Source organism: Micrasema longulum, unplaced genomic scaffold (assembly GCF_059751315.1).
Source record: "Micrasema longulum isolate JH-2025_06_02 unplaced genomic scaffold, ASM5975131v1 h1tg000480l, whole genome shotgun sequence".
Classification (NCBI taxonomy): Eukaryota; Metazoa; Arthropoda; class Insecta; order Trichoptera; family Brachycentridae; genus Micrasema; species Micrasema longulum.
In genome coordinates this window covers 92,908-120,904 of record NW_028277677.1, presented here as the reverse complement: position 1 = coordinate 120,904, position 27,997 = coordinate 92,908, and the positions used below count along the sequence as shown (strand labels likewise).

General features: G+C 32.8%; 1 protein-coding gene across 1 annotated transcript in view; it reads left to right on the top strand.

Annotated features, from left to right (window-relative positions):
• Window positions 1-27,997, top strand: part of Lrp4 (LDL receptor related protein 4) — a 56,458-nt gene that overhangs the window by 23,099 nt on the left and 5,362 nt on the right. Inside the window, exons 4-20 of the mRNA XM_088226938.1 lie at window positions 59-188; window positions 16,071-16,177; window positions 16,768-16,927; window positions 20,951-21,101; window positions 22,867-23,189; window positions 23,855-24,041; window positions 24,131-24,284; window positions 25,047-25,256; window positions 25,337-25,518; window positions 25,915-26,078; window positions 26,207-26,341; window positions 26,426-26,531; window positions 26,624-26,774; window positions 26,873-27,034; window positions 27,132-27,347; window positions 27,435-27,715; window positions 27,799-27,961. Coding sequence (XP_088083064.1) covers window positions 59-188; window positions 16,071-16,177; window positions 16,768-16,927; window positions 20,951-21,101; window positions 22,867-23,189; window positions 23,855-24,041; window positions 24,131-24,284; window positions 25,047-25,256; window positions 25,337-25,518; window positions 25,915-26,078; window positions 26,207-26,341; window positions 26,426-26,531; window positions 26,624-26,774; window positions 26,873-27,034; window positions 27,132-27,347; window positions 27,435-27,715; window positions 27,799-27,961 — 2,982 coding nt within the window. The remainder of the gene's footprint in view (window positions 1-58; window positions 189-16,070; window positions 16,178-16,767; window positions 16,928-20,950; window positions 21,102-22,866; window positions 23,190-23,854; window positions 24,042-24,130; window positions 24,285-25,046; window positions 25,257-25,336; window positions 25,519-25,914; window positions 26,079-26,206; window positions 26,342-26,425; window positions 26,532-26,623; window positions 26,775-26,872; window positions 27,035-27,131; window positions 27,348-27,434; window positions 27,716-27,798; window positions 27,962-27,997) is intronic.

Genomic DNA, 27,997 nt, shown 5'->3' with positions numbered 1-27,997 from the left:
TGTATCAAATTTGTGTCAAGTCTTTTGTGTCCATTTGACGTAGCGATATTTGTTTCAGGGGTGTCAGCTAACTGCAGTGTGGATCAGTTCGAATGCGCCAACGGACTTTGCGTGCACAGGAGTTGGCTGTGCGACGATGACAACGATTGTAAAGACAACTCCGATGAACTGAATTGCACCAAAACAGAGTAAGTCAAATTTATATTCATCAATTTCTAAATTAATTCTTAGTTCAAAACAATATTTAAACATTAAAAAAATAATAATTGAATACATATAACTTCAAAAACTGCTCTTGTTAAAACAGGTCATCAAAAAGTACTCGAATTTATATTGTCTTGCCTATGCGGTCTTGCCGTTTTTTTGTAAATGTGAATCTTTTTTTAATGAAATTTTTGACCTTCTTATTACAAAATCGTTATCGATAATAAACCAGCTAAATTCAAAACAAGAGATGTAGTAATTGTGAAATTGGCGATTTAATATTTAATCAATTGTTATGCATTTATCCGTGAGGATTGTATTAAAATAAAATTCTGAAAGTGATACATTTTGTTTCTATTTAAGTCTATTTCGGTGTATTTTTTATTAGAAAGAACAAAATGTATGGATTCCACAACACAATAGATAATTTCACACAAAACTTATGAACCAGATATTATTCTAAAACCTCAAAGTTAGACAAAGATTCTTTGTTATTTTTTCACATTTTGGCACAATATGTAAGGAGGACAACATCGAAAAACACGACATCAGCATATTTTTTTCATTATTTCGTGTCACCATTTTGTTGTGCCTAAATTTGATGTAATTAGGGATATTTTACGACTGGCAAGTAATAATTATTTATCATATCGATTAAAACTTATATAAATGCTCACGTTTGTATTTTTGTTTGGAAAAGGTATGGTCTTTATGTATTAGCCGAGGTGTGGAATCAGTAAAATAAATCTAGCAATGCATGGCGAAAACTCATTTTATGGATTACAAGATAGAGTCATGGCATTTATCACAAATAATATTGGATTCAATATTGTCCTTGTTTATGTAGAATTCCACTCAATAACAACATGATTCTCGGTATTTTACAACTCCACACGATTCTACTTTTAGACTCGGAGATCATTGATAAAATATACCCATGCTCGAATAAATAATTATTACAATAATACCTCAACTTAATTCAAGTGATAACATATTGTTTGTTCAATCATTTGGTGATGTATCAAAATCGAGTGGCTAAAATAAGTCGCAATTTGAGCTCAAGGGATGGAATCACCTTCGGTGAAGGGAAACGGGTAGGGGTAGGGAGGGGTTATTGAGGGTAGAAATCTTGTGTGGGCGTACCAACCAGTCTTCTCCTCCCCTTCACAAGCATTCCCCTTCGCATCTATTCATCCCCGCATGAATGACTGTTTTTAACCTTACATCCACAGAATAAATATCTTTTCTATTTCAGCTTTAGAGAAATTCTGTTTCGTGTTTGAGCGATATCTACAATTATAAATAAAGCGGTATTGTGTCATCCTAATCGATTAACGCGACATGTTTGCCCCAACGTATTACCAAAACTAAATTTCAATACCAATTTTATTTGAAAATTCACATTGGATTCAGAAAATCTCTTGCAAACATCGTAAACAAATGACGTAAATACCAGGGGTGCTATTCTGAATTTTCTTAAGCCCCTCGAGAGTAATTGAGTTGTGGATTTTTTATTTTTTGCATGCGACTTCTCTTTGCTTCATACTGATGATGAAACGTCAAATAAATATGAATACATGTAACCAAATATGATGATTTACATTTGAATATTATTGCGACCTTCAGCATTACCCAAAACACTTGAGTTGATTTGACCAAACCGTATTCGTTTTTTCCGTTTTTTTTTATGTTTCGTACGTAATTCGACGTTTAATCATCAGTGTGGGGCCATATATGAAGCAAAGTGTAGTCGGATGCAAAAAATGAAAACCCCCAAATTAACCACTATCTAGTGGATAAAGAAGATTTAGAATACCTACCGCCCGTTTCGTCCATACATCTCCGTATGCGGCGTACCTTAAAAACTGTTGGGTGTTTCGATATTTAAAAAAAATCGTAAACATGAAAACAATTCTAAATATATACCCAAAATTCCCACAGGGAACTTTCGGGCACATGCGATTTCCTAATATTTTAATACAAACAATATTTTTTTATTATTATTAATAAAACATATAATACAAAAAAATATATATAATACATAATATACATTAAAACTCCAATTATTCCGATAAACAAATGCCAAGGCGTTATCCGGATTTCTACAAATCTGCAATGATTTGATAGAAAACGCAAAGTTATCCTAAGATCACTTTTTATTGCTTTTGAAATAACACAGCCTATTAAAATAACATTTAAAACTTACTTAAACATGTCCAGCAAAGTTGCTTGCTTTGACGAAGAAACTTGTTTGCGAACAGCGAGGTCCCGCATACGTTTTTTATTTCCTGATAACGATCCGAATATTTGACAATCCGGAGGACTAGAGTTCGGATAAACAGAGTTCTACTCTACCTAACAATTATACTTATCCCTATATCAACGCGCTTAATTTCTACCGCCGATGGATAGGACACTGCTCTTAAAATTTAGTCCTGTTCTATGGCAAAAAAAATTAAGTCTCATAATGTTTTCGTATTATTTTACGAGACGTGGAACCAACCAATTTGTTCAATGCAGAGAAAAAAACATTAAATTTTAAAATAAGGATACCAGTCTCGAAGACGTCGCGAAAGCGATGAAACAGGTCATTAGTTATTCCAAATGTGTGGATTTCAGTTTTACTCGTCTTTTTCTTCCATAACAAATTACAATAAACTTCCACTGAGAATTTTCACTAACAAACTTGAATGCTTTAAAGAAAAAAATACTGAAATTTTTAAGTAAATCAATTTATTTTGACATCACAATATGGTAAGAATTTATTCAAATGACCGTATCGGACTGAGAATTTTAGGTAGAAAAAATCGCACGTACTTTGCTTTACATACTGTATAAAACAGTAACTTAAACCAGCCAGTGACGGGTCATAAGCCATGTAAATGCCTAAAATTCGATATCCCTTCTCAAAAATGTTTTCCCTCTCTTTTGATATAAATTTTAACATACAGTATCTTTAGAAACCGGTTAAGCGTTTTCGAGATGAAAGTTTTCACCTTAGATCATCTTTGTATATATTTTGTTGATATTTTTAAGTTCATTCATTGTTATTATTTTTGCTACCCGTATATATTTTTTTGCTTCGTTTGTTTTCATACGATTCTTAAAACTCACATGGTGAGGATGAATAAAAATGATTTCTGGCCAAGAAATATTTTGTTTTGTGTGTCTCTGTTACTGGTAATCTGTTATTGTTAAAAAAAATAACAAAACCGTTTGCAATGTTTCCCCTTGCTGCAAACGTTTGATACTTCTTCTTATCTGCGGGTAAGCAGTAAAAGCTATCAATCATGAAATGCGTTTCTACAGCAAATATTTACAAAGATTTAACTTGGTCTGAATCTCTTCATTTCCGTCTGTTATCACTGCTCCACCCTCTCAAATCCTGACCTGGGAGAAAGACGTGGAAAACACCCCTAGCGATTTATTTCTATGGATACAACAAAGGGAGTGAATAGGGAACAGAGAACTACCCCAATACTCTTTCCCTTTGGACTCTACCGTCATGTGGTGAGACAGCTAGGGAGACATTTAGGGGTAAATTGTTAGCTTATTGTGTGACTAAATGGAAAAACACACCCAGGTGATTTAATTTCGAACAGATTTGTTTATTTTCGATGGTTTTAATATTATACATTATTTTATACGCACCTAAAAGATACTGTATCGACGTACCTCGACCATCATCATCATCATCAAACCTTTATCCGCACCTGATGGAGTATACGACACTTCATTGGTACAGCTTACCCGCCACATACTGCATACATACCCTATCTGAGGACTTAAGTCTCCTCGGCGGCGTTCGCATACAAGGAAAAATTCAACGAGAAAAGCTGCCCAAAGGAGCTAAAATATTGTGCTGAAAGAAGGTAATCCAAAAGTGCCGACATAATATGCACTGCATTGGTAAAATAAATGCAGTGTATGCCAGTTCAGAGACGAAGAAATGTCGCAGCAAATCACCTTTAAAACAAATATTTATTGAATTTAACCTCGAACCTCAAGCATGGTTGGTGAATTTGCCAACCTCTACACTACGAAGCGGACTTATCGTCACTCCATTTTCCTTTTCGGATTTTTTACCTGAGAGTAGCCATCGAGTCCTGAATCTGTTTCACATACTTAACTGTATTCTTCAAATAGTTTTTAATAGTTTCATCTTAATGGTTTTTGTAAAAAAATATTCCTAACACGATTTTTTTCAAATTGTCTCGTAAAAAGCTGTACTCCAAGATTCCTTTTCGCGCGGTGATGTAACATCGTGTTACTTCAAGCAAAAGACTGAATAATCTGATGTTCAGACGTTGAAAAAAAAACCATTGAAACAAACTTATAATTTATTTATTAAATAACCGACTGATTGAACGAAGTTTTTCTTTGTTTTTGTTTTTGCCTCTTTCACACAAACAACGGCCACAGAACAGCATCTATGTCTTCCTTGTTATAAGTTGTATTCTTGTGCTCTTTCTCATACAGTATAAGAGATTTATTGTGGCATTGGCATCACTTTCATTCGTATTATTATTTTTCGCACAGTAAATATAAATATTGTTTGGATATTCAACATATTTATACAAATTTGACTTCTCAAATTTGATGTGAAAATGTCCATTTGAAGATTACAAGAAATACAACTTCATCATTTAAATAAATAAGACGGATATAATACATAAAGTCTTGTATCATATTTAGACTCGTGTTACACCACAGCCACCGCAAGAGTTAAAGAAAATGATTAACGAAAAGTATAAAATTTTTGGTTTTGTTCCTGCGTCCTTACTTTAATAGTTTTTTTTTATATTAGATAATCAATCAAGAGCGTCATTGCCAATTAAATAATATCATCATCGTCATTATATATCAAAAAACCAAATGCAGTGTATTTGAATCATCTGTTACATAAAAATTAAGTGATCAGTGTTACGCTTCTGGAGCAAGTTCGGGGAATATGAAATATTGCACTTTAAACAACCTTTAAAATCAATAGCTCACGTCTAGCTTGCCAGAAATCGAACACAGGGCCTCAAGAATGGTATGCAAACGCGTCAACCATTTCACAACGAAGCGGACTTATCTCCAATTGATATCCTTATTCAAGTCCAGCCATCGAGTCGAAAACACTCGTCCAAGGTTCTTGTTATATTTCGCACTTGGACACACAGAATATGGAATCGTATGGGTCATATTGTTATTGATTATTTTATTTGGGAGAAAATAAAAGATGTTATCTTCTTCATTGAAGATAACTCTGTTAACTTCGTATTGTAATCGGGACCCAGATTCGACTCCACGTGATATCGCAATAATTTTTCTCTTGTCAGGAATTTCAATAATTTTTGGGATAGGGACTATTGAAAAAATATCCTCCCCGTGCAAAAGAGTTCAGACATTATTTTCTCGAACATCTTTGGCAACTGCCCGTCTACGAAGGACGATTTAAAATGAGACAAACAAGTATTCCGGTGACTGTCAAGTCTTATAAGGAACCAGCACAGTCCGCCACATCTCTCATACTTCCAGGTTGCGAGAAAGGCTCCAGGAGGTAGCTGCTTTGCTCGCTGTCTTCTAAGCCTCAGACTTTTCAGCTGGAAGTCATCGTGTGCCAATTTGCCTTCCTTTGATCCTCTCCACACATCTCTTTCCTTGGAGTGATCTTTCACGTGATCAGCGTCAATGCAAAAGGTCTTCATCTTACGTTTACAGACATCTTTAAATCGCAATCGCTGACCACAGTAGGATATTTTGGCATCACAGAATTCTCCGTACATCTCTTTCGGTATTCAGTGCCTCGATTATGATCGCTATCTTCATCTGTATATATCGAGACGGTATACTTAACTTCTGTACTATCTTTATCTTACCTCGGTATGTTCTACCTACTTGTCATATCGACATAATATGATCGAAACAAGCTAATGGAATGACCGCAAACAATAAGTCCGCGTTCCTTACTTCATTAACATTTAAAATAGTTCTCATTTATAGTTTAAATAGGCTTCTGTAATAAAAAGTACTCACTTCAAGGCGATTATAAACTCCAATAAATCCCAATTCAAGCAAAAAATGCTCGCTTGAACATGACTTTTGGAAATCACCAAGACAGTACGCTTAATGATCGTCTGTATGTATCTACCGATCGACTACAAAGCCGGCTCCTTTAACGTCTCGATACATGCACTCGGAAAGATAGTAAAACAGATGGAAAAAATATAATACGAAATACGTACAAATACATTATTACAAATTATAATAATAAAGTATGCATTTAGTTTTATTCCACTTTAATTTATAATTTTTACCAGTAACCGAATTTCGTCGTAACCGATATCGTCAGACTGTTGGGAAGCCAAACAAATTTCGAAACAAATACGTAGTTTATTAGTATGTGTTTATTTATTATACGGAACAAGTAAATAATATAAAATATAACTGCACAATATAAAATATAACATTATAATGAGTTGAGTTCTACAAAAATATAAAAAAACAGTATTAAAACATGGGTATATAAAAAGAAACATTAAAATAACAAGTAAAATATACGATTATATACATATATGTATGTCAGCATACAAAATGTGTAAAAATTCGGTATATTATGAATATTAAATGAGTTAACAGCAGATCATTACCATAAGTAGCTTTTGCAAAGTAAAACATCATAAAATATTTATAAAGATATGATTTGAATTCACAGAGACTCGAGTTAAAAATGTTGACATGAGAGGTACATTAATTTCCTAGTTTGTATACACGCGGTATTGGCGGTTGACTAAGATAGTTGGTTTGAGAGGGATGAAAATAATATATAGTATTTTGTCTAGTTCTACGTGTTGGTATATTAATATTAAAATACAGTTCCACCAAAAAATGTTAGTAGAAAAAATTAACATATTTTAAATGTGATAGTATGTTTGTATGTTGGTTTGTGTTAGCTTAACATCACAAAGGAGGAACCGATCAAGGTGATTTTTTGCATAGGGATAGCCGGAGAGCTAAGACTACTTTTCGTCACGAAAAAAAATATCACTCCCTCGGAAAAAAAATTAATGGAAAAATGAATTTTCTTTCACGTCACAACGGACCTACCGACTGACGTGACTTTTTGTATAGGGCTAGTTGGAGGGCCGGTAATCGATACACGGTACTTGAAATGCGAAACCGCTGGTAAAAGGTTGTATATAATATATAAATTGATTTGAAAATTGGCCATAAATTAAAAATTAAAAAAAACAATCATAACTAGTTTGGTGTTATTAGAAGTAGGTGCTTAAAATACATAATATATTTTTACTGTCTTAGAACTGGGTTACTTACCCTAGTTAAGACAGTCATAGCAACTTTGTATTACTGGGCCTCGATTACAATGGGAACTTAACATTTTTCTTCAATTTATCTGCAAAGTAAAATTAAGTTTTCTGTGTGAAAAGCAGAATATGCATACATTTTTTTCTTCTAAACATGTTCAATTATAGGTTACCGACAAAGATACTCTAAATGTTCATGCAAATATACTCATTTTTTTACACAAATATCTGTTTTTCTTTATAGATAGTCGAAGATAACTCTGTTAACTTTCCATTGTAATCGGGGCCTTGAGGACCTTACTTATAAACCCGGTAAAAGTTACTCTTAGGCATATCCTTATTTTATTACTATGCCTAGGCGTAAATTTATACCAAGTTTATAAGTAAGGCCCTGTTATAACAATTATGTATATATTATATAATAAAATTAATAGTAACACAAATAAAGGATTTGGGGATAGTTTTTGACGAAAAATTGACATTTATTCCTCACATTGATACCATCACTAATAAGGCAATGAAATGTCTTGGATATTTGCCGCGAACTGTAAAGGATTTTAATTCCATCACTACCCTTAAAGTGCTATTTACTGCCTTGGTTAGAAGTAATTTAGAATTCAATTCAACAATTTGGTCACCTTATTACAATGTTCATATTTTAAAGTTAGAAAGAGTACAACGTAAATTCCTTAGATTCATCAATTACAAACTGAAAATATTGATTACGATAATTCATTATATACACTGAATATTAAAGAAGAATTATAAATGCTTTATTAAATTTATATAAAATAGCAAATTGCGTATTGGACGTCCCGGAATTATTAGTGTTATCATCAGCATAAAAGTACCTGTTCGAAATACTCGGCAGCTAAAGTTATTTTTTGAATCTCATGGCAGTCATAATTATTATAAAAATTCACCAATACATAGACTACACCGGCCACCGGCTAGGTAACGAGTATGGTGAAGTTGATATATTTCGTCTGTCTTTATATAAAGATAGGTTAAGTATTCAAAAGGTTATAAATTAATTTGTATAAAATTTCTTAATATTGTTCTTTATTTTATTTTTTTTCTCATGTATCTCTATAATAATGTATAAACTTTTATGTATGTATATGTATGTGTGTATGTTTTCATATGTAAATTTATGAAATATTTTTCTATGTACCCTATACCTATGTTGGTACATTTACTGATTTTTACTTATTATTGTATATTTTAGCTTTTCTTATGTTATCTTTAATTTTAACTAAATTTACATACTTATGTTTCACTGCTGCACTTGAATGTAATTTCTAATATATGTAAAAGCCCGTAGGGCGTGTAAATTAATAAATAAAATAAAAATAAAATAAAATAAATAAACTCCTTTTGTAAATAATTCAACCGAAATGGAACCTGTTTGTGAAGTCCAGACGTTTTGTTATTATTATTAATAATATCAATAATACACTAGAAGCTATTAAGCTAATGCGTGTATATCAAGTGTACATGGTTATTAAACATTATAAATTGATGTGTGCATCTAGACGATTTTTAACACATTAACCGAACTAGCACCAATGACTTTCTCGGAAAGGACATTCCATTTCTCCACAACTCGGTTTGTCAGAAAATTCTTCCTGGGGTTGGATGAGAAGGATGTAGTGTTTAGTTTCAATGAATGACCTCTGAGATGGCGGTTTTCATTCACAGTGAACATTGATTTCAACTTGGGCACATTATATTGCTCAGTTAAGATTTTGAACGTTTCAATCAAGTCACCACGCTGCCTCCGCTCTTCCTGTGAACTCAACCCGAGCTCCCTTGAGCGGTCCTCGTATGATTTATTTCTTAGAGAAACTACTCTCTGAACTTTCTCCAACAACTTTATGTCTTTTTAAAAATAGGGACTCCAGATTTGGTAGACTTATGTTTAGTTTAGAGGACTTATGACCTGTGATTGGCTGATTTAAGAAATCACTTTCCACTCTGTTTGAGCAGCTCATCGTTTCCCTATCCGCATAATAGTGCACAGGGCACTCCAGTGGTTCACCGACCGCAGAGTATCTCAGTCACTTTTGTCACATGAAGGTATGATAATCAGTTTTAAGCTTCAAGGGACTATGAAATATTGCAACAACAACAACAAACCATCGCGCCGTTTCTCCGTAAGGGTAGGCAGAGAGAATAGAACGCTACATCACTCTATCTTTGCATACAGCTCTAGCTTCCTCTACATTCGTACATCTTCACATGCACGCGGGCCGATTATTTCGACTTTTAACATGTCCATCTTCAAGTATTTGTTGGATTTGATCATGCCTTGTCTTTCTCGGTCTTCCTCTATTTCTGCATCCATCAACATTCGCATTCCAAATATATTTTTAGCCGTTCTTTCGCTATCCATTCGCTCTACATGTCCAAACCAGCGCAGAGCTCCTTTCTTGATTTTGTCGATAATACTTATCTCAATCTTACATATTGTACGAATCTCAACATTTGCGCATCTATCGTACATAGTTTTACCACATATTCGCCTGAAAGATCGAATTTCGACAGCATCAGCCTACTTTCATCCCTTTTTTTCCAAGTCCATACATCAGGGTCAGGACCAGGACTCCATTGTGAACTGCTAATTTTGCCTCTTGCGACAAACATTTATTTGTCAAGGTTGATTTAAGTGCGCCGTTCACTCTGTTCCCGGCACTCACCCTCCTTTCAATATCTTTCTCAGCCATTCCATCCCTAGTAAATATTCTTCCCAGATACACAAATTCCTCTACTTGTTTTAGTATAACTCCATTCAAAGTGATTTCACATTTAGTCATACTTTCATTTCTTTAAAAAACCATCACATTGGATCTATCGACGTTCATCAACAAATCGCTTCCCTTGCACGCATCGTAGACCTTTGTTACCAAGAATTGAAGTTCCTCTTTGTTGTTAGCAAGAAGCATTGCATCATCAGCATACAAAAGAAAAGAGAGAATAAAACTTTTTTGAATAAATATTTTTATGTCAACCATGTTGGGAATCGAACCTGAGACCTCTTGCATGATAGACCAACGCTCTAATTATTAGACCACGAGGCGGATATATCTTTGTTTCTTAAATTTTTCCATGAGTTGATTTTTGTGAAGTAAAGAGCTTTGGGTGAAAATTGGCCGAATTAATTCACCAATGAAATTCCTGGAAACACTTTATTTTTTTATACTTCTTAGACCAGTTTGATTTATATTATTTAAAAATGATTTTTTTGTCGACTAACAGTATAAATGTTCGTTGTTGTTCATTCTCGTGAAATGCGCAGCCCCAAAGGGCCGTCAATAATTGCGACTTAATTAATACCAAATGATCAGGGTTAGTTTTAATAGACAAGGGGCGTCTAAATCCGCACTATCATCGTTGGCTGCAGGGGCATCATGCTGTTTACATGCGGTCAACCTTAAGGGTTGTTTGCTGGTGGTAGATTTTCATTGGGGTGTCTTTAAAAGAGGCGCCGAGCTTGTACGGGTAGCGGAAAACCAACCGGCAAAGAAAATTAATTTATTTTTACCATGATCGTGGTAAGCACTGGGACGTGGGCTTGGTCGGGATACAACGACGTAAAACCCAGTACACATTAAGATCTTCAATGTTTTTTTAATACGCACCTTAAGGTTTACGAAGTTCAAATTTTTCATAAGTTCATCATCATAAACTCTTATCCGTACCTGATGGTGCATAGGGTACTGTATTGGTACAATGGTACAACCCATGCACTATATCTCGATCATCTGTTACATGAGTGTAAGGTGATCAGTCTTATGCTCCAGGGGTATATACAATTACTTACGCTGCATGATGATATTGATATACGACGAAAATGAGATAGCGTGTCACTGTCATTTATCGGATTTCCATATGTTTCTTTTTAAATTATTTAATTTTAGTCTGTGGTTAAATAATCATTACCTTACTTGAAAATCTCGATTTATTGTATTCAGCGCAGGCGACCAACTGATCGCGGATTGTGGTCGTAAAGTCGAACAGTCGCATAGGTCGCATTTTCAAAATCAACGTGGATATTGTGGAGAAATATTTTCATACAAGTATATAACTTTAAAATATAAATTATAAAAAAATATGTCACCAGAAAAACGCGACATGTTTGGCATTGATAACTGTGACGTCAAGATGAGTGTGACGATGTTTCATCAAAATTTGAATGGTTAGGAACAAAGTTGAAAATTAACATGAATCGTGACGTATTAGGGGCGTGGCCAATGCAATTACCGTTTTTGCGGAATTCTAAATTACAAATTAAAAAGTATTTTTATGCTCTAATAAGTAACAAAAAATTTACTTTTTACAGAGCAGTATTTCATAAACCCTTATTACTTTACAAACTAGGCGGACCCATTTCCACACGATTTCCTTATTCAGGATTTTCACCCAAGAGAAGCAATCGAGTGGAAAGCGCTCGTCTAGGAATCTGATTTTATTTCACACACAGATCTGCCCGGACACAGAAAACACCGAAGTAGTTAAACAAATATATTTTCATAAGTAAATATTATTTATTGTCTGTATTCTGGCTTAGTAGTAGTGCGTTTGCCTACCGCTTCTCAAGTTCAATTCCCGGCATGGTTGACATAAAATATTAGTTAAGCGTAAGGCTAGTAATATTTCCTTTAAGTAACAAAAAAAAATAAGGCATTCAGTTTGATTGGTTAAGAAATTTAGTGCCGTTTGGTACGATTTTTGAATGATTATGAATCTATTTTGATTTGAAATATTCTTAGGCATATTTATCACAGTAAAACTTATATTTTTTGTTATGACTCGACGGGGAATGAGGACGTTTAGTAGTTTTGTCCGTATTTTTTTATTTGTTAAAAGTCTATCAAACAAAGCCAAAAAAACAAACAAGTTTTGTAATTATTTCGCATGTGACGTCACAAATTATCTGCGGTGAGTTCTACTGATTGATGAATTGGCTTCCCGTAAACCGGAAATCTATCACAACATTTTATCATTGGTGGATTTGGAAGAACTAGTAACGTCGTTGAAAATATATCGTTTTTATTCAAATTACTTTTATTCTTTTCTTTCATACATTTTCAAACAATTTCGCCATACAACTTAATACTGTAATTTTTCTGGTAAGAAAACATTTTTTACATCCAATTTCCCGTAGTTCTGAACTTCCTCATTGAACACGGAATCTCATACGTGGTAACGCAGCACCGTAACTGTTTTCCGTAATCATTTTATATGAGTAAATTTTATGTGGACACGGTTTTTTTTATAATACTTCATTCAATTTCACTTTTAGTTCATAATACATATTTGTACATTAGAAGTCTTATTGCCAAATGGAAGTTTCTTCCAACCAATCACAAAATGAAAAGTTTTATTTATATAATTTCAGTTTCGAAGCGTAGGTATGCGAGAAAAAATACTATGCAAAAATAAAATTTATGCATAAATAGAACTGGCAATATGTACGAGTATATTATATATATAAATTATTTAATATCGATACTTGTCTTCAGTGGGAAAAAATGAAAGGGAAAAAGAGGAAAAAAACATTGTAGAATGCGTGGCGTTTTTAATATGTACATTATGAACTTGTAAATTTAAAAAAATGAAAAAACACAATAAAAAAATGCATATTTAACCAAATAAGTAGTAGTCAGCTGAAACCTAAGCCGAATTTCGGCTTCTGTTTTAGTTTTCTCCGAAACCGAAACTTATTTAAATAAGTTAAAAGTCACTTCGAAACGCCCAAAATTAGAAGTTTTCATCATTAAACCTTACGAGTTAATTAAAATAAGTATTTCATAAAATACACAATGTAATAAAATGCGTTAATTTAATGAGTAGTTTTTTTTTGCGCATATTGGTTCGTTGTTTATGTTATTCTTAAAATAACTGAATGCAACAGTTCTCCAATATACGTTATGGGAATTTTAACTTATTGACAATAAAAGAATAACCAATATATAAATATAAATGATCTTAGAACTCGGGAGAGCTAAAGAGAGTCACGAGCCGTAAGATGCACCCGAACACAGCCGAATGTAATCTGACACATCCGAAAAAGCAGCCGACACTCGCTTCATTGGCAAAAACTGGCCGAAATCGAAACTTCGGTCGGTCATTACAAATAAAATGAGTACCATTTTATAATGAATACAAATCGTATTTGCGTGTACCTACCAAATAATTTGAAGTTTCTAGAACTAAACTTGTTCATTTTAAAATTTACAAATGAAATATATATATACTATGTTATTATTACAGCACACATAATAATGTATTTATGTGTGCCCTATTTTAAGCTTTAAAATAAATAAAAATAAATTGGCAAAACTTACGGCGATGTTCGATTTCAATGATGTACATAGGTGTGTTTCTCGTGAAAAAAATATCATCGTCATCGTTCTCTTTCCGCACCTAATGGTGCATAGGGCACTGCATTGGTACATCAATCGCAGCGTATCTTGATCATTTTTGTTACATGAAGGTAAGATAATCAGTCTTACGCTCCAGGTACCAATCCAGGGACTATAAAATATTCTAGTGTGAAAACTCCCATTGAAATAAATATTTCACATCAACCATGTCAGGCATCGAACCCGAGACCTCTCGCATGGCAGGCTAACGCGCTGACCATTACACCACGAGGCCGACAAAAATATAATGCTCATCTTTAAAGATATCATTATTATTTAGTAACAAGGTTTTGATATATTGTTTTTTTAAGTTTACCATGTACACTGTGAATAATTATGGATGGAACACGAGCAAGCGGGAAGAGCAGGTGTAAAGTTAGAAGAGTGAAGCAGTAGAGACAGATCGATAGAGCCTCCCTTGTAGGCTGTGGTGGGAACATCCCGGCGAGGGGTAAGGAGCGGACCGGGGAAGCTGCGTCTCCATAGCAACCTTCTGAATGTAGCAAAAACGCCTTTGAGTGGGCCGATATATTCCGAAAATTTCCCAGTCGGTCGGCTATTTATAAAAAAGTTTTTTCAGTACCTCGTTCCCTCGGGCTTCGATGAACATTTTAACGCCTTTTTACTGATTGGCGCTATTGTGTTCCGACAATGATTTCACTAAGCTTAGAGGAGCTTCGAGAAGCTAATGATCTTGGCTGCCTACCTTAAACAAATAGTTGAAACTCAAAAACTGTTGCATATTTTAGTTTTGAAATGCTACCATATCATAATGCGATCGATTATTTTATCAATAATTACATTGACCCCCGTTTCATCAACCATCCAGTGGAACATTAATAACACCATACATGCAATACATTTTTATTTGCCATTTTTCTATTTCTTTGCGTATGACGGGCTATAATAACGGGCTTATTACATTTCTTCGATTTTCGAAATATTAATGGTAGTTTTTGACGCTGGCTGGCAAAAAACCAATCAAAAATACTATGATCGCTGCAATGAGCTCTATTTTATCTGTTCAACCCATTAACATAGAAATAAACATAGACATGCCCTGAGCTCTCAAAACTGATGACACTTATTAACTCATGCCCAAATTATCAGTCATGCCCAACTCGTATTTAGTCTTTCTTCGACCTCCAGCTATGCGTGACGTTCAGAATCGAAACCAAAATGCCTGCATGTGTCAGAAAAGCGTGTTAAAACCTTTTGGATAAATATTTAAAATGGTTAGAGTAACTTTTGATTGGAAAATATTTGTTCATGAGTGATGAACAAAGCTTAAAACAATTAATATTCAAATTTAAATATTATTTTGTTTATTTGTCAAACTACGCCTAGCGTCGCAATTGCGAGGTTTTTCTTACTTACAGGGCTGCACTGATAGGAATACGTATTTAAAATAAAATAAATGTGAGTTAACGATACTTATTTTGCGTTCCTCAAAATCCAGGGGATAAATAAACGGGTCGAAATTATAAGGAGAGAATCTGATTGGGATCCACCAAAAAATGAATGTTGATTGGTAATGTTAAAATACAAACTTTTTTATGTACCAAAAATGAGTATACTCCAATTTTTAGTAGCATATGCGTGCTCGTTGAATGCAGCCCTGATATAAATAAACGAACTCAGTAACTATGGGTACGTTTTAGTGTCACTAATTAAAAAAAATATTTTACTCTATAGGGCGCGTCTATGTATTAATTAGTCAATAATTTAACCCTTTCATCCCGGTTATTCATTCAAACATAAGTACATGAAATTTACGATTTATTAAAAACCGAAATTAAAAAGCTGTGAATTTATGTATTATTGTTGGTATCCATAAGTACGCTCTTGAAGAATTTTATTACTTAAATGGCGCTAAATAACCAACCCATGGTATAAGCACAAAATTGCACTAATTTTTACTATTAATAATAAACTATCAATATTTAGATCAAAATTGATTACAAAGGTACAGCCTATTCTACAATCATATTGTATAGCCTATTGGTGAACCTTGTTACCCACACATAAATAAAGGCTATTAAAGTTTCGGAGAGACAGTACCTAATTATTCAGATATATGCCTTTTGTAGGTTATAAAAATAATGTGGTAATAATTGTCTATTTGCAGATGTACATCCAACGAATTCCGGTGTGCAGATGGCAAATGCGTCTCCCTAGCTTGGCGTTGTGATAGAGAAAATGACTGTGACGATGGATCTGATGAAGCTGAATGTCGTAAGTATTTCACATCCAAATAATAGCATAATATTATCATATTTTCAATACGTCACTAAATTTATTTACTTAACTGGAAAACAACATAACAGTTTTTAGTTTATTATTCATAAATAAAAAACAAGTAGGAAAAAATAACTAAAGAAGTGTATTTGCTTTGAATGATTGATTTAATTTCAATGCGTTACGAAAATGTCTCCAATACCTTAAACTAATAGACTTCAGACTATTAGGCTCCTGTAATAAAAAAACAATAGGGCATTTTGTTTATGCATTAGAATTATTTTACTGACATATTGTCAACCTGCCCCGTTTTATAAATGAACAACTTTTTTTTAAATAGGCACTAATTTTGAAATCAGAACAAAACCGGGTAAGCAGTTCATTTGTTTTGTTTTCATTCTCAATAACATGTTTTTGTTTTACATTTTAGGCAAAAAAAATTATTTGTTTTACATAATCTGTGTTCTCATGTTTTTCAATTTGACTTTCCATCATGTCATACCTAACAAAAAAGAAAATAGAATGAAATAAAACTATATTTAATATTGAAATAGTCATGTAACAATAACTTTGTTGTTATTTTTAAGCTGTGGATCCACCAACATGTCACGAAGGAGAGTTTCAGTGCTCGAACAGAAAATGTATTCGCAAAGACTTCAGGTGTGATGGAGACAACGATTGCGAGGACTGGAGTGATGAAGATGGCTGCCCAATGCTCAAAGGAAAGTGTAACTCGGGAGAATTCAAGTGAGCAATATTTTGTTTGTAATATAAAGTGACACTTGAATAATAAATAATGGCGTATAATTGAATAGACATGTTAAAAAACATTAAATAAATGGCATTTTAATTCGTGGGTAATAACCGTTCTTGGGTAACTCAAGATTATGTGAGGCGTAAGTATAGCCTGTGAGCTCGCCAATACATGACAGATGACATTAACATAACCATAGAAAAACATAGCAGTTGAGCTCTCAGAAGTAAAGCAACGTGAATGCAGCAATGCTTGAACTACATGTCAATAATATTCTAATAATAAATAATATTATTTGGCCATACGGAACTTTAAAGCACACCTTGGTTTCATTACTAATAGTATTTTATCGGTTAGGTAGGTGTATTTAAAAAAAAATGTTGCGTACCTGAAAAAAGCACAAATAATTATGTTTTTGTAAATGATGTCAGTAGCGACACTCAGAGAGTGGCTTTGTGACGTTTTGACATTTTTTATAAGAAATTCATGGCGTAGCCGAAATACTGTTATAAAAACGAGGATGTTTTTGTTGATTGACGTTAGCAGGCGCTACCCAGGGGCGACTTTGTGACGTGAGAAATTATTAAAAAAAAGAGATTTATGGCGTAGCCGAAATATTGTAATTAAAACGAGGATGTTTTTGTTGATTGACGTTAGCAGGCGCTACCCAGGGGCGACTTCATGACGTGATGAAATTATTAATTTAAATATTTTTTTTCATTTTACATAGCGTAGCCGAAATAAGAAATTGCGTGGTGTTTCGAAATTTAACCGTGTAGGTAGCCACCTAGTTACAATATTATTTTTGTATTTGTATAACTCCTGTTTTAAAATGTTTATGTATTTATCGCTATAAGAATTAAACTAAAGATAGTTTTTACTTTTAATCGCTATCCGTTTTTTAAATTATGTTTGTAACACTCAGTAATATTTATTTTTCAAGTATTCAATGTTATTTTTGCATTTTAATTAATATTGTTAATATAAAGCGTATTTTTATTTATTCGAATTTACTTGACTGTTTTTATTACAAAAAATAAAAATGCATATTTCTCTATGTATTTTTCTGTTATAAACAATCTATTAAAATAATACACATCAAATTTCCATTGTCTGTTGATTTTATTTGCAATCTTCTTTTTTTTCGATGTTTAAAACTCTAGGAAATTCAAAGACAATAAAATTTTAACTGTCATATATTGGCGAGCTCACACGCTATACATAGCCCTTATGTGACATAATGCCATGATGACAATGACATATGCCTTAGCATATATGTTGAATAATTTATAGATCATGTACAAAATGTTTTTTTTAAAGCACATAAGAATATGTATATGTGCAGTATTTAAAAATTTTAATTTGAAACATCAATGGCACTTTGCAATCAAAATATTAGTACTTTATCTGTATGTGATAGTCCACTGGTGACTGAGGATTCGCATCATAAAGCAATTAACATGTCTCTTTCTATAGCTTCTAATAATCCTCTTAACACATCGTCAAAGAAAAAAATTAAAAAATTTCATAATGGTGATTACCAATCTATAAATGAAAAACTTATAACCTACGATTGGAAAATTTTATTTGCTCACAACAATGTGGATGATGCACTTACTGTCTTTTATAATATTATTAATGACCTGATTAATAATTATATTCCCGTGAAGGATGTCTGGGTAAACAAATACCCACCTTGGTATAATCCTGCTATTATTAAAATAAGCAAAGAAAAATTTAAATACCACAAAAAATATAAATTACATAAAAACCCACTTGATTACAAAGCATTCTCATTATTACGATCAAGATTAAAACATTTATCTTATATTAGTTATATAAATTATAATAAAAAAATTGAGAGCGAAATTCTTACAGATCCTAAACGTTTTTGGTCATATGTAAAATCTAAAAATACCTCTCATGTTATTCCTAATAAAATTATCTACCTAAACCAAACTGCAAATAATGGAATAGACATATGCAATTTATTTTCCGACTACTTTAAATCCGTTTTTACTCCAAAAACAATACCTATTCTGTTCAATCAAAATAACTCTAATTATGGATCAGCTGATATCCAATATGCGGATATAACCCAAGCAATCGTAAAAAAATTCATTAAGGAACTTGACATAAATAAAGGTAGTGGACCAGACGGGATCCCTCCTATTTTTATTAAAGCGTGCTACCAAAATTTATCTCTCCCACTTTTTATATTATTTAAAAAGTCTCTCCAGGAATGTGTTTTTCCATCTCAATGGAAGAAAGCAAACATCACACCCATATTTAAATCTGGATCAAAAAATGACGCAAACAACTATAGGCCAATTTCAATACTATCGACATTCGCTAAATTATTTGAAAAAATTATTTATGAAAAATTATTCCATGCAGTAAAATCCTATATCTGTCCTCAACAACATGGCTTTTTCTCCGGACGCTCGACCGTTACAAACCTTACTTTATTTACAAATGATATTTTAAACACAATGGAAAGTGGTTTCCAAACTGATGCTATATATACTGACTACAGCAAAGCCTTTGACAAAGTTGACCATTCAGTCTTAACACGCAAACTTTTGGCTATAGGTATACATGGTGATCTTCTGCGCTGGCTGATATCATATATTAGTAATCGATGTCAATCGGTAGTAATTGGTGGGTATAAATCTGACTGGGCAGAAATCTCCTCTGGTGTTCCCCAGGGAAGTCTACTCGGTCCCCTATTATTTCTTATATATATAAATGACATTGATGTTTGCTTTCGTTATTCAAAATTTCTTCTTTATGCCGATGATATGAAAATATACGCTAAAGTTAAATCTCAAGAAGATTGCCTAATGATTCAAGACGATCTTAATCGTCTAACTGACTATTGTATTGAAAATAAACTGTTTTTGAATATAAATAAATGTGTCTGTATTACATTCACAAGGAAAAGAAAAATTCTTAATTTTGATTACAAACTAAACAATAATGTACTAATGAGAAAGCACGAAATTAAAGATCTTGGGATTGTTTTAGACTCAAAACTACTTTTTGAATCGCATATCAATAAAATTACCTCCAAAGCATTGAGCATGTTAGGTTTCATAATTCGAATGAGTAAACACTTTGATAATCCAAAGGCCCTTATTTCATTATATTATACATTTGTCAGAAGCCATTTGGAATACGCCTCTCAGATATGGAATCCCCAGTATGCCATATATATAAGTAGAATAGAAAATATTCAAAACAAATTTATAAAGTACCTTATTTAAGGTTTTACATTTACAAAACCGGTATTTCTTATGTATCTACTCTCACTGCCTCCACCTTCCATGGAATCATTTCTCTACAATACCGCAGAGTGTGTGCGGACCAACTACTGCTTTACAAAATTGTGACAGGAATGGTTGACTGTACAGAGCTGCTTGTTTTAATAACAATACATGTGCCAGCCAGGATTTGTAGACGGTACCACCTGTTTCATGTACCAACAAGTAAGACATCGTATGTTAAAAATGCTTTTTTTCGTAGGACTTTTTCAATGTACAATACAAAATTTAAAAATATAGATTATACAAACATCACTCTGTCAGATTTAAAATTTAAACTAAAAATGTATTATGTAACTTAGTAGACATTATAATAATAAATATGTACATCTCCCCCCCCCCCCTCCTTATCCTCTCTTCAAGCATTTTTGTCCTTTTTTGTCCTTATCCCGCCCAATTTACAGTAACTTAATGTTCTTAAAATTAATATTTAAAAAATCTTTGATTATTGAGTACTTGAAAATAACTTTTTTATATGTATAAATTGTTTGTATTTATTTGATATGTAATATATATATTCTTTACTAGCTTTGTATACTATGTGGAAATCTGTTATTGGTTCTGAGTTTATACACTATATCTGTTTGTTTACTAAAAATATGTATGTAGAACTGTTGATTTCCCTAATAAAATAAAAATAAAATAAAATAAAATAAGTATTTAAATTAATATAATTTTTTGGCTTTCTTGTAGATGTCTCGATGGTAAATGCCTTCCTGGAATTTGGAAATGCGACAAGGAGAGAGACTGTGATGGAGGAGAAGATGAGGAGGATTGTGGCCCGACTAATTACAGGACTTGCACTCCTGATGAGTTTACTTGCTTGGATGGAAAATGCATATTGGTAAACAAAATATATTTTATTCAATAGGGAAATATCACATACTACAAATACTTTTTTTAAATAATTTTAATGGCGTGTCACCTTAAAGGTGTTTTGCCAGTACTACAAATACTGGTAAAAATATATAAAAATGATTTAGAAAAATTAATCGTATTTTCAAAATCATTATGGATATTGTGGAGAAATGTTTTCATAAATAACTTTAAAAAATAAATTATAAAAAAAATCCCTAGAAAAGTTAGTTATAACATTAAAAAAACTATAAAAGAATTATATAAACGCGACATGTTTGTCATTGATAATTGTGACGTCAAGATTCATGACGAAATTCTATAAAAAATTTAATGATTACAAACAAGGTCCAAAATTAACATAAATCGTAATTTATTAGAGGCACGGCCAGTGCTATGACCGTTTTCGCGGGAATTCAAAATTATACATTTAAAAATATTTTTTATGCTACTAATAAGTAGTAAAAAGTGTTTTTTTTACTCGACAGTATTTCATGGACCCTTTTTACTTTAAAACTGTAAATTAAAAAAAGTGGTTATGTAGCTGCTAAATCATAATGTTTTTTTATTACTGCACTTATTTTATTTTATTTATTTAAATCTTAAAGTAGGGCACACATATCATACATATTGTTATGTGTGTTCTAATAATAACATTGCAAATATATTTAATTTATAAATTGTTTATCACATATGTCTTGACCATTATTTTAAATTTTGATATGTTTTTTTCTTCATAAATATTTTGTTCCATTTCGTAATACTTTTTAATTGCTTTAAATAAAATTGAATTTTGTGACTTTGCCTTTTTCCTAAATGGAAGTCTAATTTTGTTCTTTTCTCTAGTATTGTGATCGTGTTCATGCTGGTCCCGATCAATTTTTTTCCAAAATTCTGTTTTTTTATTAGAGTTTATAATTTTATGAACAAATATCATTGTATTGTAAAATATTCTTTGTTTATATGTTAATAATTTCATTTCATTTACCATCGACTTTACCCTCTTATATCTGTTTTTTTTTTCAAAATGATTCTAAAGGCTTTATTTTGTAATACAGTTAGTTTATCTATGTTTTCTTTGTTTGATAAAAATAAAATGCTACTACAGTAGTTAACGTGTGGTTCAATAATTGCTTTGTAAATAGTTTTGCAGGAGTCCTTATCAATAAATCCTCTGATCCCTCCCAAAATTGATATTCCTTTTGCAATCCCACCCTTATGCTTTATCTTATACTCCAAGTAATATATTACATATTTGAAAATTATGTAATGGCCGCTATCACACACCATTGAAATTTTTATGTTAGCTTTCTTAGTGGAATCACCACTTTTATCGTTTTATTAGAATCCAGGCGGAATTGATTATGATAAAGGACTTCGTATTAAAATGAAAACATTACAAAATAATTATTAAAAGTCAAGTAAATTCCATTTTTTTCCCGGTTCCTTCATTATTTTATACTTCTTTCTACTTGACTTACATAATTTTAATCATTGGACTTTGTTGTTTAAGATACTAAGCATTTGTGTCACTATTTTTTTTTTACTGATTTTTCTCCTTAAATAAATTACATAACACACTTAAAATATAAAACAAAACAATAAAAATAAAATTGCATTGTGAAGATTGTTTTAAGGAATAAAATCTTTAACTGACAAACGCAATCAATATGCACGAATATAATAAAGTTGCCTCAAACTTTTGGCTTTGTGATATTATGTATTAAGTGACTAATGTCAAATATATTTTCTAGTTAACTTGGGTGTGTGACGGAGTTCCGGATTGTTCCAACGGAGACGATGAAACCAAATGCGAAGTGTCTTGTGAAGAAGGTCAGTTTATGTGCAAGGCCCACACAAACAGCACCGTCAGCACCGCCTTCCGATCCTGCGTTAACCGGAAGCACATCTGCGACGGGCAGAAGGATTGTCCACTGGGAGACGATGAAGAGAACTGTCCGCAGAAGAGGGACTGCGAATCAGGAACCAAGTGCGAGCAACTCTGCATCACAACGGCTGCCGGAAAACCGGCTTGCACATGTAGTCCTGGCTACTTGCTCTCTGATGATGGATTCTCGTAAGTAAAGTTTTTTTTTCAATGCTGTTGAATGACAAGTTTTATTTATTTCATAAGAAATTCTTTGATTTTCCAAAGTCCAACAATGTATAAAACTTTTACAGACAATATCACCATGTTTACTACTTATAACAAAAACATAATTAAAAAATACAAGGCAAATCAAATATCAAAAAAAACATTCAGTAAAAAAACATTTAAAATATATTAAAAAACAAAATTCAAATAATACCAGCTCAAATATTTGAAAAACCATCAAGGAGTTTCTTACTCAATTCCCTGTCCTGAAACTCTTTTTTGAAAATAGATTTAGTCCTCGAGAGCTTAACACGCTCTTCCAAAATATTACAACACTCTCGGTGCGATAAAGGAGAGGTATCTCTGAGCAAAAGTCGTCCAGGTTTTGGGTTTAACATATAAATTGCCTGGGAAAACCTCGTATGTTGTAAACGTTTGTTTTGATGATACCTCTCCTTATTGTTCGCTCCTTAATGATGATTTTCCACTTTTACTAATAATCAAACTACTGGACATTAAAGTTAATTAAAATATAATATACATACTTTTTTCACCAACATTTTTTATGATATTTTTAAAATAAATTAACAAAACAAAATCTTGTTTTTATTATTTGTATTTCATTTGAACACTTCTACCTGTTACAGTTGCCGAGACATTGATGAATGCATGTATGAACAAGATCCAGTTTGTTCCCAAACTTGCAGTAACACCGTAGGAACATTTGCTTGTGGTTGCATGACAGGGTATGTCCTTCGTCCCGATCTCAGAACTTGCAAAGCACTCGGAGCATCTCCCACTCTTTTGTTTACCAATCGAGCAGAAGTGAGACAGGTAATACATATAATAAATTGATTACCGATTCATACACATTTTCTTTCTTGTAAAATTGTAAATTCAATGTTGCGTACTTTTATTTCTAGGTGTCACTAAATAGTGAGAAGTATACATCTATACTCAAAGGCTTACATAATGCTGTTGCGTTGGATTACCATTACGAGAAGAAGCAAATATTTTGGGCTGAAGTCATGCTAGATTCCATACGAGTTGCTAATGTCAATGGAACTAACATCAATGGTACATATTATACTTATCGAACTTTGTTATCGTAATCAAAATTATTTAGAAATTACCTTGAGCTTACTTTATTTAAAAAAAAGTCCCTAATTTAGCTCAGTAGATATTTATTTTACTGTAAATATAAATATTAGAAACCGATGTTACAAGCGCATTAGATGCGTAAGTATTTTATCATAGTAGATGGAATTCAAAATCGTGGGTAGTCGCCTTCCTTATCTTCATTCTCTAACGCACTTTTGTGTGATCAGACATAATTTTTGTCATGGATATATTATAACACCAGTGAAGAATGTTAGCATGTGTATCATGATTTGTTATCTCTTTCTTTCTAGTTGTTGAGGGCATTGCAATATTAGTTAAATCTGAGGTGCAAGTATTACTAGCCGAGTCTCAAAAATTAGAATCAGGGCTCATGATTGATTGATGAAATAAAAAGTTCAACAAAGTTTTGAGTTTGTCCAAAGTTTTGTAGACAAAGACTAGATTCAACCCCCTAGGGGCTGTTAATATTAACATATTACAACAAAGACGTCGAAAACTTCAGAGAAGAAAATATAGAAGTCCAGGCATCTACGAGGCTTATGACCCATCATTGGCTGGTTTAAAGTGTCCACTTAAACCAGCCAATGTACGGTCATAAGCCCTGTGGATGCCTGGACTTCTATATCCCCTTCTCTGAAGTGTTCTCCATCTCTATTGTAATATGTTAAATAGATAGTTGCTTAAAGTAAACACTTACGGTTGATATTTTTTTTACAGATGTTATAAAATGGGGATTGAATTCTCCTGCTGGGATCTCTGTCGACTGGATTCACAACCTCTTGTTCTGGACAGACTCTGGTACTCGGCGTGTTGAAGTAGCGACTCTAGATGGTCGACAGAGGGCTGTGATCGCTGCGTGTGATTTGGATAAACCGAGAGCCATTACCGTCCACCCTGGAGATGCTATAGTTTTCTGGACAGACTGGGGTAAAGACTAAAAAAGGTTGAATATTAGGCTTTTTAAAAACTATTGGTTTATGATTTTAATACAATTTTTTTCTTTACAGGTCCAAATCCCAAAATTGAGCGCTCGGATATGGACGGCTCTAGCAGAAAAAGCATCGTGACTGAATCCATATTTTGGCCGAATGGTCTTACTCTCGATTACACAACCAGCCGCGTATATTGGGTAGATGCGAAACATCATGTTATAGAAAGTTCACACTTCGATGGAAGTGATAGGAAAAAGGTGAGAGGAGATATATTTTAAACCATCATCTTTACTATAGAAATAAAAGACGAGTGATACTTTAATCCACAACTTTGTAATATCCAGAGATCGGTTTCATCACTTTCGCGACATCTTCCAGACTGGTATATTTTTTAAGAGTTCAGTGTATTTACACAAAACAGAGGTAAGGATAGAGGATTCAAAATTATATGAAAGTAAATTAAATAAAATTGTTTTTATCTTAAGGATCATTAACAAAAATTTTTTGGGTCAATGGATATTCCAAATTTGTGGATTAAAGTATCACTCGTCTTTTATTTCTATAATAAATTACATTGAACTTCCATCAAGAATTTTCACTTGCATCATTTTCATTTTGTATTTGCCTGATCTTAATGTCATTTTTTCTCATAGGTTGTTAGTAAAGGTTTACCACATCCTTACGCCATAACCATTTTCGAAGATGCAATATTTTGGACTGATTGGCACACAAAAAGCATTTCTACCGTCAACAAGAAAACTGGTGTTGGTTTCCAAACTGTTCACAGTGGCTTGAGCTTTCCTATGGACATTCACAGGTCTGCATCTTATTACTATTAACAATAGTTATATATAATCAAACCTTAGTTTACATATATAGGTACTTCTTCTCTTTTGGTAGTATGTATAGTGCTTTGCCACAACTAACTTAAATGTATTTTTTTAGTTTTCATCCTCAAAGACAACCTCCTTATAACAATCACTGTGGAAAAAACAATGGAGGATGCTCTCACATGTGTCTTCCAAATAGATCTTCCTATTCTTGTCACTGCCCCTTGGGAAATACAATCGGCAATGATGGGTATGCTGTCACTTAAATTTGAATCCTTAAAATCACATTACTTTTGAGGTCATTCGCTAATTATGAAATTTTTCCCTATTACAGCCGCACTTGTGAAGATACAACTGAAAAACTCTTACTATTCGCAAGGAAACGTGAAATACGCATAAAATATTTGGAGTCCCGCAAACCAGAAACTAATATTGATATGGTAAACGCTTATTTTTTGTATGTTTTAATAATCAACCCTTTACAATCTAACGTTTATCAATTATATTTCCAATGTCGAAATATTGTTTACAGGTAATTCCATTGAACGGAGTCAAATCCGTATCTTCTTTAGCCTGGGACCAGTTGACCAATTCAATATTTTGGACAGATATTGAAAAATATACTATCAACCGTGCTTCTCTCAATGGCAGTCAACAATCTGTTATCGTCAGCACTAGCATATGTATGTGCCTATATTATACTTATGTAAATCATTATAGATTACTTAATCAAATTATCAACACTTATACCCAACTACAACATCAAATATTTTATTTATAGCAAATGCAACTGGGCTCGCATATGATTGGATTACAGACAAATTGTACTGGACAGATGAAGGCTCAAAACGTATTGAAGCTTGTAACACAGACGGCAGTATGAGGACTGTTCTCATTTGGGATCAGATTGATAAGCCAAGAGACATTGTAGTTGATCCTTTTGGTAATAATCAGTACCTATTTAGACATTTTTTAATGTGTTTTGTTATCTTAATTCAGATCTTTGAATAATCTGTTGTTTTTTTAAATATATTTTACAGGTGGATTAATGTTTTGGTCTGATTGGGGTAAAACACCGAGCATAAATAGCGCTTATATGGATGGGTCTAACAGGAAAAAAATAATTTACACTGGAATTATTTCTCCACAAAGCCTGGCCCTAGATTACAGTAGAGGACGAATATATTGGTCAGACATTGGTGCACAGCGCATTGAAAATGCCAAGTTTGATGGCACTGATAGAGTTATTATAATAGGTATGTTAGTTTTCATGCAATAACTACTTATTCCAATTATTTCTTTTTTTTTAGTGTACTTAAGCCTAAAATATCAATTGATTTTAGAATTAGATGAGCCATATCCCGTTGGCCTGGATATTTATGGAGATGATTTGTTCTGGACTGACTGGAAAACAAAATCTATACATTCTGCCAGCAAAGTAAATGGAAAAGGGCAGAAAACCTTATTTACTAATACTATGGTGCTCAATGATGTCCAAGTTTTTCACAAAGATAGAAAAATGGGTGTCAATAGATGTGGAAAGAACAATGGTGGATGTTCTCACCTTTGTTTACTGAAACCCCAAGGATTCTCTTGCAGATGTCCAATTGGTGTGAAACTTCAAGTGAGATATCAATGCCAAGAATATGTTAACATAAAATTGATTAATTTAATGATATTGTTGATTAACATGTTTTATCATTCCAGGATGACAAGAGAACTTGCGCTAATGGGCCTACGAACTTCCTTATTTTCGCCCATCGAGTTGACATTAGACAAATATCTTTAGATGTCCCATATATTATTGATGTGGTTCTACCATTGCCGAGGCTGAAAAATGCGTTAGCTGTAGACGTTGACAGGAAATCTGGTAATTAGACTTACTAATAATGTTTAGATGCAGCTT